Genomic DNA, 19,802 nt, shown 5'->3' on the forward strand with positions numbered 1-19,802 from the left:
TCCCAATGCCAGCGCCCCAGCTCTCGCTGCTGTGCGGTGGGTGCATTCTCCTCCCCAGACGGAACCAAGAAAACATATGTAAAAAACCGCCAGGAATTGGCTTGGCCTTCTAACCCTGGCAGGGCCCCTGCGATTTAAGGAAGCCCCCTTCAGCCTGAGCACATCTGACCTTGCCCACCCCTCCTGTCCTGGAGAGATGCTGTGTGGGAATCTGTCACCGGCCCTGCACCCCACCCCGCAGCAGGACTGCAGAAGCAGGGGTTAGGTCTGTCTCTTTCCAGGGAGGGCCGGTGGGAATTCCAGACCTCACTGGGGGCTCACAGTCTGTCGGTTAAAGATGTTGAATGCTGAGCTGCCCTGGGTGGGCCTTTCTGTCCCATTCTAACCCAGACACATGTGGTTTCCCCACCTGGAACGCTGTTCCCTCCCTGGCACTCCTGACGACCCCCTAGATGTCTCCAAAATCCAGGTCCAGTCCCCCCAGTGGAGTCACCCCTCTGTAATAGCACCGGTGCTATTAACAGTGGACTTTTCTGGACTTCCCTGGTGGTCCAGTGATTAAGACTCCACTGCAGGGGGCACGGGTTTGATCCCTGGTCAAGGAAGTTCTGCATGTCATGTGGTGTGGCAAAAAAAAAAAAATTTATACACACACACACACACACACACACACACACACACACACACACATATATAAAGAATGGGTAATAGAAGAAGGTAGTTATAAATACCAGCTATGACTATGTGACCAGTTACATAAATAAAGACTGTAATTATCATAAAAAACAAAACCAAACAGACAAACAAACAAAAAACAGTGGACTCGTCACCGGCCAGGGATGAGCTGCTAGAGGGCAGAGGTCCTGTCTCATTGAGCTTTGTCTCCCCTGGGTTTGGGCCCAGAGCCCAGCGCTGGAAGGATGGACAGACACCCCTGTAGATCCCATGCAGCTGGCAGGACATCCCCCGTGCTCACCCTGGTCCCTGAGCAGCGGGGGCGTGGCCCCTGCATTCACCCAAGATGCTTCTCTTTCTCTCCTTCCCTGGCAGGAGTTCCCCTTGGCCATCCTCAGGGGCTGGGAGTGTTACTGTGCTTACCCCACCCCCCAGTTCAACCTGCGGGATGCTGTGGACAGCTCGCTGTGTGGCCAGGAGTCTGAGGCCCAAAGGCTAGCGGAGTACTGTGAGGTCTACCAGACGCCCGTGCAGGGTGAGTTCTGCCCCTGGAGGTGTACAGGCGTGCAGGGCCCTCCTCCTGTGTCTGCCACTGGTTGTGGCACTTGGTCTGGGGGTTTGAACTGAGTATGCGGTCCTGGGGCGGGGAAGGTGTCTTGGTGGGTGGTCCTATCTTGGGATAACGGGAACAGGAGGCCTCCACCATCCCTGGAGGCAGGACACAGGATGCGGGGCTCGGTTTGAAGAGCACCTGACCTTTATCTGAGTCTCTCTGGGGATGAAGGTGGTTTGAGGATGAGCAGAGAGGCAGGGTCTAGAGGGATAGCAGTGGCAGGGTGGTGGGGCTGGGTGACATGGCAGCCCAGTGGCCACGGGGGCCTCCCTGAGCCAGTCCAGGACCTGGGGACCAGTAAGTCCCCCAGGCTGTGTGCCCAGGCTCCAGCATCTTCCTTGTGTGAGAAGCAGGTCTGCCCCCAGCTGACCTTGGGAGTCTGCAGGACGCTGATTCCCACCAGACTCTTACACGGGGAGGTCTCGTCGTCACTGGGGCTTTCTCTGGCCAGCCGTGGGCCTGTGCAGGCAAGGTCCAGGTGGCAAATCCCTTCCCCTTTTGGGGCCTCAGTTTTCCCATTCATCTCCCAGTGGGAGTCGTGGGTTAGCATTTCCTATCTAGGGAGGTCTGAGAGAGTCTGGGAGTCGCAGTGGAGGTGGGTAACCCTGAGATGACTTCTGGGCTTTCAGATACCCGGTGCACGGACCGGAGGTTCCTGCCCACCAAATCCAAAGTGTTCGTGGCTCTGTCGAGCTTCCCGGGAGCCGGGAACACATGGGCGCGGCACCTCATCGAGCACGCCACCGGCTTCTACACGGGCAGCTACTACTTCGATGGAACGCTCTACAACAAAGGTTAGTGCCGGCTGCAGGGCAGGGAGGAAGGCGGTTCCCAGCGCCCAGCCTGCAGCTTCTCCAGCCCGGGTCCTCCTTGGAGCACTGGAGCTGTGCTTCTCAAACTCGAACGCGCGTAAGTGTCACCTTGAGGGCTTATGAATTCAACATAGCTTCCTGGTTTGCATGCCCCCCTCCACCAAGAGAGTGTGACTTAGTCGATCTGAGATGGGGCCTAGGAATTGGCATTTCTAACAAGCTCCTAGGTGGTGCTGACACAGCCAGCCCTGGGACCACACTTGGAGAGAAAATTCACAAGATCTGTTCTGGATTCAAAGGGAAAGCCTACTAGCTTAGATTCCCTCTCTGTAAACATTTCTTGAGTTTTCCTTAATGTTTAGAACCCTCAATAATTAGGGGAAACTGACTTCATGTGTTCATTTCTTTTTTCTTTTTTTTTTTTGAGGCAAGTGTAGCTTATCAAAATAGGATTTTTTAAAACGAGGTCCAAAAATCTTCAAGAGTTTAATGATTTCTAATATTTCTCTTGTAGAAATAAGAGGCCTCATTATGTCAAGTAAATGAACTTTAAAATGGCTCGAATCTGTGCACTGTTTAAGACTAAGAACCTCAGATAAGCCAAGTGGGATCTATATTTGGGGAAATATATTCCTCTGTTGTCAAGTGTTAACAACAGTTTCTCTGGGATTCTTAGAGTTTGGTTGAGGAAATGAGGATACTATCTAACAGCCTGGAGAAAACACAAACTTCCTGAGGTGGGCAGCGGGTTCTGGAATCACCCACAGCCATCTTGGTCTGGTTGGGAAAAAGCCAATGGTGTGCATGTAACCCAGTTTCATCACCCCCGGGAGTCTTGAGTGTTACGGCAGCTACAGGTGAAGTGACCAGATGAAGCACATGGACCTGCCCACTCAGGCCTAGTCCCCTGGGAACCACCTAACGTGTACAGGCTGCAGCTACCCACCGTATTCATCTAGAAAGAAGGCCTTTCCCTTATTCAAACAGCTGGCTGTCTCCGTCTACAAATGGCTAAGTGGCCCAATGGCTCGATAGCTGGACGTAATAAGGATTGGGTCGACACTGCCTCAGAATGGCTTTAGAGATTCCCCGAAGCATCTCTGAGCCTTACGAGACTGGTTAGGTGTAGCCACTGGCCTCAGAGCACTGTCAGAGCAGTCACACACACACACACACACACACGCACGTGCACACACGTGAAATTCGCAAGGAAGCTCCAATGCCAAAATGCCAGACCGTCACGGGCGAGCGTGGTCTGAGTTACGCGGAAAAGTGGTACCTGTTGAAATAGGCGAAGGCAGTACAAAAGGCACCCTGGGCCGCAGGGTGTCAAAGACCAGATCTCATGTTTACTTGGCTCGTGGTTTGACTCATTCTTTCCTGGAACTTCCCAGCTGTTGGACAGAATGAATCAAAGCAAAGACTTTTGGTGTTCGGCCCGTGGCAGAGATGAATTTGAAACATGTGTTGAGTTTCAGCTGGTGACCCCAGACTTACAGACTCAAAGGACACTTGCATTTTCCAGGCATCAAAGACTTGCTGTAGATACGAATACTTCACAACCATTCGTGAAGGGGGGTGGGGGGGTGGGGGGGACTCATTTATGTTTCCAAGAGCCCGAGGCAAGCTCACGGGCAATTTTGGAGCTTGTCACCAGAGCTGGATGGCACGGGCTACGTTGAGATGTGGCCTGGAGACCAGGTTCAGGGGACATCTTTCCAGGAAGCCTTCTGTGACATCCCACCACACTCCCAAACTAGTCCGCCTTACTCTTTGTTCCCATGAGCCCCTATGCTGTGTATTACACTTGGGCTGCCCCCCCACTAGACTGTAAGCTTAAAGACGGGGTCTGAGTGTTACCCCTTTGTCCCCAGTGTAAAGTCCAACACAGAAGGGGCACACGATGATATTTGTTGATAAATGTGTGACTCTGTGTAGGGATGGGTAGAGTCTCCACAGACGCAAGACTGGAGCCCAGTTACAGGACTGTGGCGTAAGGTCAGAGGGTAGGACTGTGGCGTAAGGTCAGAGGGTGGGGCCACAGCTGCTGACTGCCCTTCGGCCTGATGATGGGGACCCTGCCCCTTCTGTGGGGAGGCCTCACAGGGACACACAGAGCCACGTGGAGAGAGCCCTGGCTCTGACGCTGTGGTGCTGTGTGATCTTGAGCCAGTCACACACCCACTCTGAGCCTCAGTCTCGTCATCTGGCTGTGCCTCCCGCTGTGGTCAACGCACAGGGTTATTTGCAGTGCTCGTGTGACATAGCCACGCAGATGCCCAGATGGATGCACTGCAGTGTCTAGAGAGGGCATGATCGGCTCTGCCTGCTGACTGCTGGGATCTATGGGAGGTGCCTTACCTTCTTTCTCCTGCAGACGCCATCTTTCCCCACTTAGATGCCTCCTGCCCTCACTGTCTCTTGGGCAGGGTCAGGCCCTATCGGCCATCCACAGGCCATCCCAGTGCCCTCTGCCGTGCCCCCAATGTCGGCTCTCCCTCAGGGGTGCAGGTTAGCGTTCAGACCCGCCTGCTGCAGTGGCAGCGGGGGCTCCACGATGCCTTTCTCCCGGGCAGGGTTCAAGGGCGAGAAGGACCACTGGAGGAGCCGGCGCACCATCTGCGTGAAGACCCACGAGAGCGGCAGGAGGGAAATCGAGATGTTCGACTCGGCCATCCTGCTGATCCGGAACCCGTACAGGTCCCTGGTGGCCGAGTTCAACAGGAAATGTGCCGGCCACCTGGGCTACGCAGCTGACCGCAACTGGAAGAGCAAAGGTGAGCAGAAGGGGCCGGCGGGGTGGGGGGAACCGTTGCAACTTTATTCGTGGGGTCAGTCTGCTGATACACGCTTACTGAAGTCCTACTATGTGCCAGGCACTGGGCAAGGCGCCAGGAGCCCAGGCTACAGGGGTCACAGTCTCTGCCCTCAAGGCACGAACAGTCTAGCCTTTGGGCAATGAATTAAAGAGACACAAGGCAGGATAGCGAGTGATATAAAATGAAGCCATCAGAAATACAGCTGTGTCCAGCAGTGTGGGTGGCATGATGCGACATGGGCCTGAGGCTGGGCAGCCTTGTGCTTCCGTCCCTGTGTGACTCCGGATCACCTGAGGCTGGTGGGTGTCCCCGCCTTTCCCTATCACCCTCCCTCTAGAGCAGCCCCCATCAGCCACCCCTGCCCTCCTGCTGACTCCCCTTGAGGATGCAGGCAGGCTGAGCTCTGATCCCTCCTGGGTCTCTTACCAGCCCAGTGACCCCAGGCAAGCTGCAGACCTTGTCTTCTGAACCTCGGTTTTCTCACCTTAAAAACAAGGGTGGTCCCATCTCATAGGGTCGTTGTGAAGGTTAGAGAAGGCAGATGCTTCCCACAGCATTTTAGGTGTCTTAATAGCCCAGTTATGGAAGCGATTTTTGTTGGGGTGATTCTTGACCTTTGCACCCTTCTCCCCACTTAAAAAAAAGACCCACCGAATTTCTAAATTTGCTGAAAACAAACCTCATGGAGCAGATCACCTGCCAGAGATTGCAGCGGCCCCGTCTGTGGCCTCCTTGTACGTCACTGTTACACCGGCGATTGCACCCACAAGACACAAGAAGCGTCAGTTAGGCACCCCATTCACGTAGCTGTGTGGGAGGCCCTGGGACAGGAAATCCGGTCTGCACAGCGTCTTCATCTGACTAGGAGGCACAGAAGCTGCCCCACACACACTGCTCGGCCCCCATTACCCAGACTGGATATGCAGAGCTGCCAGGGCAACATCAAGGTGAACCGAGGGTCATCTCGACAGAGAGGCCCTGCCTCGGTCATCTTTGACTCCACTGTGTCCCATAAGCCCGAGACCCCGGGCTCTTGCCACGCAGGGACAGTCCCAGAGGGCGAGGTCCACCAGAGAGAGAACCAGTTCTTGGAACGCACAGTCCCCGTTCGTCTTAACTTGGTGTGTTTCCAAGGAAACTGCTGGGAGAAGGTGGACCTGAGGTCACAGCTCCCAGGCGGGCTTGCAGCTCTTCAGAGCCTAGCCTGACAGTAACCCTTCCCTACACGAGGTCACCAAGAGGGCCTTCCTCCGTGGGAGATCGGGTAGGTCGCCCTGGGTGGTGGACGATGGCGCATCCTGGCCCCCAGGAGGCCAGCAGCCCCATCGGGCCCGGGCCCTGACACAGCGCCCCTTCTCTCCCACCCAGAGTGGCCGGACTTTGTCAACAGCTACGCGTCATGGTGGTCCTCGCACGTGCTGGACTGGCTCAAGTACGGCAAGCGGCTGCTGGTGGTGCACTACGAACAGCTACGGCGCAGCCTGGTGCCCACGCTGCGGGAGATGGTGGCCTTCCTCAACGTGTCCGTGAGCGAGGAGCGCCTGCTCTGCGTGGAGAACAACAAGGAGGGGAGCTTCCGGCGGCGTGGCCGGCGCCCGCACGACCTCGAGCCCTTCACCCCCGCAATGAAGGACCTGATCAACGGCTACATCCGGACGGTGGACCGGGCCCTGCGTGACCACAACTGGGCCGGGCTGCCCCGGGAGTACGTGCCCAGATGATAGGCCCCGGCCCGCTCTGCCCACCCGGCTGGGAGCCGGCCGCCCCCGCGGGGCTACGCACGTGCTCCAACGCTCGGGTGCCCCCCTGGGATGCTCGGGTGACGATGCCACCTGCAAGGAGGTTCCCCACCCGCCCCCAGGGCTGCCTGCCTCCCGCACGGGGAGACTGGACGTGAGCCCCGGCCAGGCGGACCCGATGTCACAGGATGGATGCGAGGGAACACGCACTCCTAGCCAGACCCGCTTAGACCTGCCACTCGCTGCTCACAGTGCCCTAACGCGCCTACGCCACCACCCCGCCTGTGCCAGACACTCCCAGACTTGCAGGCGTGAACGTTGATGCAGGCGTGTGGCGTCTGCACGTTCCTAGGGGCTGCCTGTCCGTCTCTCCCACACACTGACACACACGTGCACCCTGGGCTCTCGGAGGCCCCGGGCTTCCTGTTTCCAGCCCAGTGCAGGCTTGCTGCTCAGGGGCTTTGACTGGGGGATACTGGGCTGGGCGAGCTTAGTGCTCTGAGGACCCGGGAGCCCGGCCTGGAGATGGGCTCCCAGCCTGTGCCCGCCGGGCCGGGCAGCCCTGACCGTGCACCTGCAACCCACAGTGTGTGTGGTGTGATGACTGGGCCCCACCAGCTCTGCGGCCCTGCCGCTCCCTTCGCTGGGGGTGGGCTGGTGGCACCATGGGTGGAGCAGAGCTGTCCACACAAACCCCGCACCTCAGGACCGGCCACAAGTTCTGTGCACCCCCGACCCCCCGTCCAAAATCAGCACTCCCTGGAGTGGGCGCCTCCTTGCCTGGCTTCTTTCTCCGACTGTCCCCATAACGCTGGGGACTCGGGTCATGTCCCAGAAGCAGGGTGTGGGGGCGAGGAGACAGCAGGGCAGGGAAGGGGCTGGGCCTCCAGGGGAGCCCGAGACCTGGGGGCCCCGTACACCAGCAATGCCAGCAGAAGGGGGCTAGGGATGGGCATGGGCAGACCCAGGAGGGATGAGTCTTGGGTGCCGCTGGTTGTCCCCCCTATGTTGACGGGCCCCTGCTCTCCACGGGGTCGCCCCGGGTTCATGAGGAAGGGGGGTGGCATGGCCTGTCAACCAGGCTGCAGCTCCTGTCTGATCCCCACTGGCCCAGCCCTCTTTGTCTCTCTGTTATTCACCCACCACTTCCTGTCACTGGGCCTCTTTGTCACCCCCTCTGTCTCTGTTTTCTGTGAAGCTATCTTTCCCACTCGTTCATCCAAGAAGGGGAAGGGAAGTCCCGGGCACTGATGCCTGCTGCTGTGTACAAGCCTACGGGCCTCCTGAGAAGGTGGATTCATAAGGTCCCCTCCCCCACTTTCTAGTGGGGATTGGGGAGGGGTTATCACAAATGAGTGAGAAGCCCGGTGACAGAGGAGTGTGTGTGCTGTGCGGGCTCCCAGGGGGTCAGGGAATGCATCACAGTGGCTTTGAACTGGTCTTGAGGAACCTGTAGGAATTATTCCAGCCACGCAGAGGGGAAGGGTAATTGAGGCAGAGGGAACAGCATGTACAAAGGCTCAGAGGCTTAGAAAACCCTTGTATGTTTTGCAGAAGAGGTGAGTGGGTGTGGGGCGTGTGTCTGTCTGAGTCTGTGCAGCAGGAGGACGGGAGTGGGTGGGCGAGGACAGAGGAGGGGACACAGAAAGGGACCCTCCTTGCAGCCACTTAGTGCTCAGCCTGGCCTCTCCCGTTGCGGAGCACAGGCTCCGGACGTGCAGGCTCAGCGGCCACGGCTCACGGGCCCAGCCACTCCGCGGCATGTGGGATCTTCCCGGACCGGGGCATGAACCCGTGTCCCCTGCGTCGGCAGGCGGACGCTCAACCACTGCGCCACCAGGGAAGCCCGCTAATTACCTTCTTGGGTCGCCCTTTGCTACATGTCTTGGGCTCAGAAATGAGGCTGCGGAGACCAGGGGGCTCAGGTCTGGAGGGTGGGGTCGAGCCCAGGAGCACAGCCCAGGACAGCTGAGACCCAAGGCGGGTTGTGGAGAGCTCAGCTGCACACTGACCCCTGCGAGGGAGGAATGTGGGCGGCCCTGAACTTGGGCAGCCCCTGAGCCCCTCTGCAGCTTCTCCAGGCCTGCGCTGGGCCTGCTGGTCTGACCTCTGCATCAGCAGGAGAAAAGGGGGTGAGGGGTTTGGGAAAGCCGGGCATGGGTATGTCAGACCCTCTGCTCCCTGGCTGGTAGTGGGAGCTGAGGGCCACTCCCAGTGGGGAAGGCAGGGCCCGGAGGCCTGGCGGACCTGCCCTTCTTCAGAGGGAAGCCCCCCACGCCTTCGGTTTTGCCGGTGAATGGCCTAGAGTATCTGTTCCTGGTGGCCTCCAGGTTCTTCCTGAGGCTCCCCCAAACCCACACCGATGCCGACGCTGTTCTAGATCCTTCTGAAGCATCACTCGGCTCAGCTCAAAGCTGGAAACACCAGGGTCTTTGTAAACAATGATTGATACAGCATGGCTCCGTGGCCAAGTCTGCGACGGCCCCTGATGAGGCCAGTTCTCCTGAGTTGTAGGTGTAATTGAAACCCACCAGGAGCTTCCACACTGCCTTGGAAGGGGGGCCAGGGGATACCTGCATCCCAGAGCAAACCTAAAGTCTCACAGGAGACCGTAGCACTGAGTGATGGAGAATAGGGAAGCTGGCCTCCTCTGGAGACTGGCATCCTGGCCACCCAGACGACCTCCAGGGAGGAGGCTCATATGCCGAGGAGTCTGTGAAGGGCAGTGGAGTAGCTGGAGGACCGACCAGGACTGCAGCCAGGGCCTGGCCCCCTGGGCTTCCCGCATCACCCCAGGGGGTCAGGAGAACAGCGGCACCGGCTCGTTCTTCCTGGAAGATGCGTGAGTCCGTTCCCTGCTGCCAGGTACCCAGAAACCTCCTGTCCTTCCAGGTGGAGGGCCACCTGCTCAAACGGCCTTGTAGTTTCCTTTGCACCGTAGCCAGGCACGCAGATGGATGGAATGATGGGATCAGGGTGCATCCAGGTCGTGTTGAGTCAGTCCAGCCAGCAAGGCACCTGACCCCTGGCACGTGCTCCCAGACACTGGGTGAGGAGGTGCTAAGGCCCTGTGTGTGGAGGTGCTAAGGTCCTGTGTGTACACGGTTCTCAGCAGCTGTCGCCCAGCTTCCGAGAAACACAGGAAAGGAATTTGTCCTTTTGGGAAAGTCCACTTGCCTCTCCCCATGTTAGGTCTCATCTATAGCTCTTAGCTTCTCCATAAAGAAGATACTGTCCCAACCAGCCACAGAGTAAAAGAGGCTCTGTATTTAGAAGCGTGACAAATGCATCAGGAACCAGACCAGAACAGGGAAACCCCGACTGTCCACAGATTCCAACTTTAATAGTAAGGCTGTGGAGTTACACAAACCTGTGTTAAAACATGGAATTCTCATGGGTTTCACCTCCCCTTGTGGATCGATTTGGAAAAACCAAAATATATAATTTTAAAAAACTAAAACTCATTCTGATAATCCCCGCGATATGTAAATGAGAGAGAAGAATAGACAGGCTTCCAAACCCTGGTTAGAAAGCTGCCTAATTACGTGCGCATCTTATAATGAAGTCTCTTACAGCTACAATTAGATTTTGAGTGCGTGAATATGCGATAATGCTTGCATACCAGAATGCACTTTTTTCCCTTAAAAGTAGCAGGAGCTACTTGGTTCTTAGGGGGGTCCCAAGAGGGGAGATGGAAGTGCTGGGATTGATCTTTGTGGTTGCAAGAATTCTTGGGGCTGAAGTTTGATTTCTTTTGGCTGGAAACTTGTTGGAGGTGTTTAAAATGTGATGCCTCCGAAGTAGTTCATTAGCCTTTAGGGAGAAATTGATTGGTCTGAACCCACGTTGATGACCACTCAGCATTTGCCGAGTTGGCCTGAACAAGGTTGTTGGTTGCATCCTCAATGTTCATTGCCCCATTTCCTTTCCCAGCAGACCCTGATGTCCGTTGGCAGGGGTGGGTTATGATGTGCTGGAGCTGTCTCTACCGTCACTTCTGGGGTGGGACGCGTGACCTAGACTGAGCCCACAGCACCCTCCCATCTCTCTGGCTACAGTGATGTGTTCAGGTATGGTCATAAGAGCTAAGGCAATGGAACCAGATGGAATTTCAAGACTTTTTCTGGGAATGTTTTCATGCACTCTGCTGGATGTGAACGAGGAAGTGGGTAATCCTGGGTCTTGATGGTACCTGTCTTGCGATCCTGGGGCAGGAACCGCTCCCAGCATGAAGCTGATAACTGAAGGGAGAGTCGGGAGGGAAGGAAACCAGGTCCTTGGTGACACTGTTAAGTACAGGATCTAGCTTTGCCTGTGACTGGCCCTGCCCGTGGATGGTTCTGTTACATGAGCCAATATAGTCCCTTTATTGTTTAAGTTGGGTTGAGTCTGGTTTCTGTTACTTACAACCCAGAGCTGTGTACAAAGGGCTTGGGTTGAGAGGCCCTGGGGTTCTGACATTCTCTGTCTCTATGGCTGAAGTAGATGAAGACGGAGGCTTAGACAAGAATGAGCTGTCAGGTTAGGAAGTTGCTTTTTACGGGAATGGGGGGTGGGTGTGAAATCCTCAGGAGGAAGCTGTGCTCTGTCAGCCAGGACAAGTAGCATCTTGAAGTCAGTACATTATGAGGTCACCTGCATATCCTGAGAAAATCATTCCTCTTGGTTGCTCAGCCCACACTAGAAGCTGTCTCCTTTAATCCTTAACCAATGCTATGTGATTATCTCCACTTGACAGATGAGAGGACTGGGATAGTAATCTGTGATGATTATAAAACCGTGGTCCTGTTCTATTTACCGTAACTCCTTTCATGGAGAATATGATGTCGTGTTGGAAGGAATGCGTTGACAAGTTACTTGGATTGAGCGTGAGACCCCCTCTGAGGGACATGTTCAGGTAACAGCTGACGGGCAGTAAACTGGAGGCAGTAACCTGGAGGAGGGTAGGTCTGCGTAGCCCTGCCGCTTCGGTTTTGCTGAGTTGGACACGCAAGCTTGGGGCAAAGCAGAACCGCTGCCATTGGCGGAGAGGTGGGATGATGCCACTGAGAGGTCCCCTCCTCTGTTTTAACCTCTTTAACCCTACTGTGTGCTAAAAATTGGAGGGACAAAGGGAGTTATATGTGGCCCTTATCTTCAAACTCTCCGTGGCAAGTCTGACCATGATACAGTGTGCAGGACAGAGGTCCAGAAAATATGTAGAGGGAGTCAGGAGTCCCAGGAAATCGATGTGAGTACATTTGTCCCCAGTACTCCCTTTTGTGACTGAAGATAGATTTGGGGCCCTCCTGAGAACTTCTACTATGCAGAAGCATTGCAGAAATCTGGGTCCCTGCCGTGGGAAGTACGAGCACATCTACCCAGATGACAAACATAATTGCTTCTATAAAAGGAGGAATCTTGATAACAAAAATGAGAACAATTCCAGTTTTGGGGTTTTTTTAAAAAACAGTTCCAGTTGATGCTGGATGCGTAAGCACGAGCTGAATGAATGAACTTTCCAAGGTGTCTTCGGTACCTGCGATATTCTTTTCAGGCTGAGACAGATCCATGGCTTGATGATGTAGCCAGTGATGATCAATTACAGTAAATAGTGTTCTTACAGGTCAGAAAGTGTCACAGATGTCACCCCACATGTGCCTCAGTGAGGTGGACATTATTTCTGTTTGCGGGGAAGAAAAATTTAGTTTCTGCGACCGAGTTGCCCGAAGTTCAAATCCTTTATTTTACAGATAAGAAAAATGAGACTGGGAATGGGAACGGGTTTCTACGAGGTTCGGCTGTGAGAATGGGTGGGGGAACTAGGGCCGGAATGTGGGCTCCCTCCCCAGAACCACCTGACTGCCCCTGTACGGCGTCCCCATCACTCTTCAACAAGTTGCTGAACATGAGGCACGTGTGCACGTCCAGCTTATTTGGAAGCGACTCCATTCGTTTCACTGCTAATTCTTTGCCAAGATGCTTTTTGGTGGGTACCTGAGTTCAATGTTAAGGGCCATTTATCAAGCACCCCCAGTACTTGAAAATCTGCTCAGAGCAGCACTTTTCAAAGGACCGGGGTTAAAGAGAGGCACCGTAATTGGCACAAGATAGGAGCCCAGAGTTTTCATCCTAAGTTACCAGCACCCGAGGCAACAGAAAGGCCCTGCTCCTCCAAGATATTAATAGATAGGCATCTTTGGTGGACCGGAGCCCAGCAGTCTGTGTGTTTATGTATATGTGTTTGTGCAGATGTGCGCTCCAGTTGCTGACAAACAGCTGCCCCTTTGACTCACATGCCAGCATCCTGACCACTACAGGTGACAAGAGCCTGGATGCCTGAGAAGCCAATCTTCGTCAGGTCTCCTCCAAAATGGAAAAGAGGAGAAATAAAATCCTCTTAACATCAAATAATTTGTTTATTCCTTCCATTCTTTTTTTTAAATTTGATGATCAATTCACCAACATTTTTTGTTCACTTGAAAGGCTATATTTATGTATTTTTCCACTGGCTTTTAAACCAGTGAAGACAGGAACAGTATCTATCTTTGTAACCTCAGCCCTTAGCCCATGACCTGATATGCAAGAGGCACAGGAAACATTAGTGGAAGGAAGGAGGACGCATGAAAATCTTAAATCGCCTGGCTTGTAAAGTTTCCAGGAAAGTAACATCTTCCTGGAAAATAATACCTTTTTCTTCGTATTTGTGAGCTGAGGAGATGTTGCTGAGACACTTGGTGAATTTTTCCATCCCCTGTTTGTTGAGACGCCTGGGGACTGGGTTGATCTATAAGCATTCATTGCCAGAGGTAAAAAAAAGTGAAGAAATATGGCAGCCCCCAAATGCCACTGGAGAGTTGTTTTGAACTGTTACATAAGTTCTCAGTCACCCATCTGCTCCTGACTCATAGAGAAGAACAGGAGACAGATTGGCAGGATTCTTGTCAAAAGCTCTTCCCTGGATGTTCAGGTAAATGGTCTAATGGTGTCATCCCCACCTCTGCTCCCCATGGGAGCCTCCACTGCCGATGGACGCCATTCTTGTTTGCCTTGGGACAGGTAGCTTCTCTACCTCCTCCAGATCTGCAGCTCATTCCTTAAAGTTAATTAAACCTCTAGCAAAACTTTTTTCTTCTAAATAAAAACCTCCTTTCTATTGGAGGCTCCGAGGTGTAGCACACAGAACACCCAATTCACCCTTCCTTTTTCTCCTGAGAGCAATAGAAGAGGGAGAGTGTGTTTGGATGGGTGGCAAGAGAGGGAAGGATGGAGGGGATATCCTCCCTGGACCGACTCCCATGCCCTGGCTCAGGCAGGAAATGAGGAAGGTTTCTCCCCCAGCCCCACTTCCCAAGTTAGGTGAGGTAGAGCCTTTCTCTCTAGGAGATGGCGCAAGGGTGAGAAATGCAGAGACAGAGCAAGGAGAGTCTGCCTCCTAGGCAGCCTGGAGCTCCTTGACCCAGCAGCCTCACAGAGTCTAAAGCTCACTGTATCCATTATCTATCAGCAGGTGACAAATTACCACCAAATTTAGGCATAGCTTAGAGCCACAACTTTAAAGAAACATTCATTAACTAAGAGTTCCTCTGGATCAGGAATCCGGGCACCGCTTAACGGGGTCCTCCCACTCAAGGACTCTCATGAGGCTGCACCCAAGAAGTTGGCTGGGCTGCAGCCTCATCTGAGGGTTCAGCTGGGACAGGACTCAGTTCCAAGCTCCTTCATGTCGTCATTGGCAGAATTCAGTTTCCCACGGGCTGTTGGATCGAGGACCTCCGTTTCTCACTGGCTGTTGGCCAGAGGCCACGCTTGGCTCCTTGCCATGTGAGCTTCTCCGTAAGGCTTGATTCATCAGAGTAAGAATGTGAGAAGACCTAAAGAGAGTGTGAACAAGATAGAAGCCACTGTTTTTTGGTAACCTAATCTTGGAAATCACATCCCATCACTTTTACTGTATTGTATTCGTTAGAAGCAAGTCAGAAGGTTCAGCCTACATCCAGGGGAAGGGAGTATATAGGGGCATGAATACCGAAAGGTGAGATCATCTGGGAGCCGTTTCGTAGCTGCCCGCCAACTCCAGCGGAGGACCTTCGACCGTTGAGTCAGTCCCTTCACAGTCTGCCCCGCGGCTGCTTCCGCTGGGTGTCTCCCCGGCACAGAGCCACACCACCGCCCTCAGCACCCTGAGCAATGCTTCCCCAGACCCACAGGCTGGCGGGGCTCCTGCCTACATCACTGTTAACGGTGAGGGCTCGTTTCCTGCCGTCTCCTCCCTTATAATCACAGGCATCACTTCTTGATACCAAGGAGAACTGTCCTGGTCCCCACATTCAGCCTGGCAGGGAACCAACAAGTCAGGAAGACTCTAGCCAGACATCCTAACGGGATGGCCCACTCCTTGGGCTCACCCGTGAAACCAGCTCTTAGCATAATCCGTTACTCCCTGTTCCGCCCAGGCCTCCCCTGCTCCACGGCCACATTAACCTCCATCAGATAATTAAGGGCTTGGCTTTCCATGAGAGGCCTTAAATGTCACCTTTCTGCCACCCAATACGTCTTTGAATGACACAGACGCTAATGAGATGTTCAAATATAGAAAACTGAATGACTCCTTGCCTTCACTGTGACATTTGTTCAGCCGGAGTGATCTGACTACCCCACTACATTACTTATAATTTCCCCCTGACCTTGGGTGGTGGAGTGTAATCTTTAAGGAAACTACCCATTTATTCTCCCTCACCTTATTAGCATTTAATTACTATGACACATTTTCAGATGTACCAAGCATGTTAGGATTATAATTGAATTTTCCCTTCCAACGGCCCAGTAGCCAAGGACAGTGGGACCATCTCGGGCACCACTGAGTTCTGACTGAGGAAGCTTCCTGGACCTGACTTCGTCTCCTGCCCCTCAGAGCACCAAGCAGGGCTTATCCAACCATGGCTGCCCCGTCCAAGGACCCTCTGCCCAGACCTTCTCTCTCTGTCGTTCTCATCACTGGGCTGAGGTTGTTTTGCTGCTCAGGGTCAGGCCAAGTCATGGGGCCAGGAAGAGGATGTTGGGTGCAAAGGATGCCAGCAAACCCTCAGATCTGACAGCTGCGCTGGGCAGTGGATTCCAAAAGTGAAACGTTTTATGCAGACTTTTGATTGCAGAAGAACAACAGATGGAAATAATCCAGAGACACGCTCAGCTATTCTCACTCCTTTAAACACCCACATGCTGTTTCTGTGAATTACTCTGCCATTTTCCCACAGAAATGCCCTGTTTGATACCTCTTGCATGTCCTAACCCCATAGATCACTGAGCTAGTCCTCGGATGTGGAGAATAAGACAACTCTGAGGAGAGGAAAGCTCACCAGACCTGGGATCTACAGAATTTGGGCTCCAGAACTGTCTGGGCCACTAACCATCCAAGCATCTGTGGAAGATTCCGTCCCCTTCTCTATCACTCACACATGGCGGTGGAGGCGACATCTGGGTTTAACCTCACGACCTTGTCTTCCCAGCCACAGTTCATTGGGACTCTCTAACCTGAGCTGGGGTGATCCGATTCTCTCTTTTGGTCACTTGGACTTGGGCCTGAGAGACACAAGCCTGTCTGCCAGGTGTGTGAAATGAAACCACGGGAGCGTGGGGTCCATGGAGCACGGGCACCAGTATGCACAAGGTCTCTGCAGAGAGAACAATGGGTGATGTCATTGTCCTGGGAGAAGGAGAACCTAGGAGTAAATACCCCAGAGGGAGACGAGACGGTAGCTGTTAATATTAAGGTTAAATGAAAACCAAAACACAAGACAAAAGTTATGCACCTCATCCAATCACTACCCTCATTTGTCCATATAGTTTTCTAGTCCCTTATCATATGCTAATTTAATTTTTTACCTATGTGAACTAATGTAGACTTTTACTTTCCTCTTTATTTAGCATTATATTACGAAAATTTCCCCATTTTGCTATAGTCTTTTTTATATCTTCCCCCCCACCAATTTCCTTTCTTTTCAAACCTTCCTGTCCTGTCCCCAATATAGTCCCAATAGTGACAGCCTGGTGTAATCCATTCAGACCCTTCTCTGTATTCCTATGAATATGTAAAAGCATGTGTGTGTGCGTCTCTATGCCTATATCCATATATCTACATCCATGAACATAGTGCATCATTTAGTGGAAGATAAAAAGGAAGAACAATCTGCATTGTATAATCACATTTTTGCAAAATCAAATGATGGCCCCCAAAATTCAATTTCACTCTTTTAGGAAGGTAGCATAATATTCTCTAGTAAGGATCTCCAAAACAGGGTGCATACACCCCATTGGCACAAGGAAAAACTATTCAAAGTTTTAGCTCTCTTTATTTTTATCTCACCTTTTTAAAATTTCTATTTTGTATGTGTTTATCCTACAGTTAAGATATCCATATTTGGGAGGTGCATGCTATCACTAAATGAGCAATCCAAAAAAAAGCCCCTTAGAGGGCTTCCCTGGTGGCGCAGTGGTTGAGGGTCCGCCTGCCGATGCAGGGGACACGGGTTCGTGCCCCGGTCCGGGAAGGTCCCACATGCCGCGGAGCGGCTGGGCCCGTGGGCCGTGGCCGCTGGGCCTGCGCGTCCGGAGCCTGTGCTCCGCAGCGGGAGAGGCCACAACAGTGAGAGGCCCGCATACCGCAAACAAAAACAAAAGCAAAAACAAACAAAAAAAATACTTAGAGACCACCAGTCTACAGAATCAGAGAACACTTTATCCACACATTGCCCTTTTGATGGATATCCAGGCAATTTCTAGTTAGGGCCACTACAAACTACGCTGAAAAAAGCCTCACTCTACCTATGCATTTCTATACGAGTGCTTTTAGATCTATAGGACAGATTCCCAAAAGTTAAACTGCTGATTCAAAGGGGGTGTGTACTTATAATTTTAATCAATACTGGTGGCCTGCTCTCAAAAAAGTCTGTAACGATTCATATTCCCATCAGCAACGTATAAAATGCTTATTCCCCTGCGTCTTCATGGGCTTTGGGAATTATCAGTCTTTCTCGGGTTTGCCAGTCCAGTGGATGGGTTAAAAACTGGCGTCCAATCTTTAAGGGCCCATTAGGTATAGGTGACGGCATTGGACGAGATGACCTCGAAGCTCCTTCCAGCTCAAGTGTCCATGCTTCTCTAATTATCTGTTTTCAGAGCTTACCTGCTCCAGGTGTGTCTCTAGTCCCCACTGACTAGCCGTTTGTGAATCCCAGAGACACCTGTGGAACAGTTGCTAGAAACCAACGAATCCAGGACTAGAAGGAAAGCTAGCTGAATGCCGTCCAGAGGGTCATCTTGACAACACTGTTCAGCTTGTAAAAACCAACTAGGCTAAATCCCTGCAATTTCATCCAGAACAAATACTAAAAAGCAGTGTGTGATATTTCTAGGATGAGCATATTCAGAGTAAATATTTTAAGATCAATGGCTGCACAAAATGGTTTTCCTTGGAGTTTCACTTTTCAAATGGCTTTGTATTAAAAGTGAAATTTCAATAAATATTCATGGGGAAATTCATTGATGTGTTTTACCATTTACAGCTAAAATGTGTAAGGTTCTGGGGGAAAAAAAGACGTATGGCGTGTATTTTACCCTCTTAAGAGAAAAGTGGTGAAAAAATGCATGATATGCCTTTGTTTTCTCTGACCGTAAACCCTCCAGGGCAGACAGCTGTGCTTTCCCACTCATGCTACTCTCCAGCCAGTCCTGGGGCAGTTTGCAGCCTGGGCAGAGAGGAACTGCAAGAAGACCTGACAGAGGAAGGGGTGCTGGGAAGTGGAGAAGGCCTGTGTGCTGAGTCTTTTCAAAGTTCCCCAAAGCCCCTTTTAACATCTACCATTTGATGAGCCCTTACTGCATACCTGGCGTGTGCTTAAAACTTCCCGTACATTCTCCCACTGAGTCCTTACCACGACCTTGTGAAATGGTCACCATGATTCCCATTTTACAGATGAGGAAACTGAGCCTTGGCAAAGTTAAGCAATTGGTCCCCACGGTCACACAGCTAGTTAAGTGGCAGAATGAGGATTCAGACTCAGGTCCATCTGGCTCTAATGTGCTTTGCCCCTCGGTGTCCCATCTATAATTTCCCCAGATTGCCAGGGGCCCACTGGGGCCGCAGGGATTGGAGGAAGCTAGGCGTCGCGCTAAATGCCTTCCTGTTTACCTCCCCTGCCTCACGGTGCCTGGTAGGCGTCATTTGGCTGCCGGCTCTGAACACGAGGCATCCCACAGCCTCCGTGACATCATTCTTCTTGGCCCCCTTGCCTGTGGCAGGAAGCTAACTCACACAGGCAAAGCGCTGAAAATCTGGCTGCTTATTCCTGCCAGTTTTCTCAGAGTCTCAGGTGAACGTATTTATTTTTATAATGGCAAGTTGTACCCTTGGCCCAGATCAGATCCCATTGTTCCTTTGCTTAAGATGCTGGAATCACTTCCCATGGCCAACAGAATAAACCCCAAATGCCCCCAGCCCCTGCCTTGGCTTGGCATTCAAAGCTTTCTGTAACCTGGCCACATGACCATCCTCTTTCTCGTCCTAGGATGCTCACCTACCCTAGATGGTTAGCTGTCCTTTGCCCATGTTCGTGGTCTTCCATTTGCCTGGAATGTCATTCGTTCACCTCTCTGACTGTTAGCATCTTAAATACTCTTCAAGGCCCACTTGAACGGACTTGCGTCCTCCGAGTGGCCTTCTCTGTGTCCCTAGGCAGAGTTCACAGGTCTCTCCTCTGCAGTCCCCACAGTCGCCTTCAATCATTCTGCCACTGACCCTCACTGGCACTTTTCATATCGGCCTTTGCAGCTGGGCTGTGAGCTTTTGAGGGGCAGGGGCCATGCTATTTATCTCTGTTTCCGCAGCATCCCACTCGACATTTGGCTAAAAGTAATAGTGACAATGACAACATCAATGACAGTAATAGTAGCTAACATTTATGGAGGATTTAAAACGTGATCTTACTGAATCCCTCAGAACAACCTCATGACGCCGATACTATATTTACTCCTAGTTAGCAGATAAGGAATCGGGGGTTTGAAAAACTGTGTGGAAATGAGGGAGCTGGCATTTGAACCTAGGGTGCCCAGTTCCCGTGCTAACTTCTCTGACCCATCGGCTTCATTAGGTGTTTGTGAAATGTTT

The 19,802-nt window shown here is 52.5% G+C and overlaps 1 protein-coding gene across 1 annotated transcript in view; it reads left to right on the forward strand.

Annotated features, from left to right (window-relative positions):
* WSCD1 (WSC domain containing 1) overlaps positions 1-9,300 on the forward strand; it is a 42,776-nt gene extending 33,476 nt beyond the window's left edge. The window contains exons 6-9 of the mRNA XM_033847524.2: positions 1,051-1,210; positions 1,918-2,082; positions 4,677-4,877; positions 6,288-9,300. Of these exons, the coding sequence (XP_033703415.1) occupies positions 1,051-1,210; positions 1,918-2,082; positions 4,677-4,877; positions 6,288-6,640 (879 nt within the window). The 3' untranslated portion in view covers positions 6,641-9,300. The remainder of the gene's footprint in view (positions 1-1,050; positions 1,211-1,917; positions 2,083-4,676; positions 4,878-6,287) is intronic.
* Positions 9,301-19,802: the final 10,502 nt, after the last annotated feature.

This window comes from Tursiops truncatus, chromosome 20 (genome assembly GCF_011762595.2).
Source record: "Tursiops truncatus isolate mTurTru1 chromosome 20, mTurTru1.mat.Y, whole genome shotgun sequence".
NCBI lineage: Eukaryota > Metazoa > Chordata > Mammalia > Artiodactyla > Delphinidae > Tursiops > Tursiops truncatus.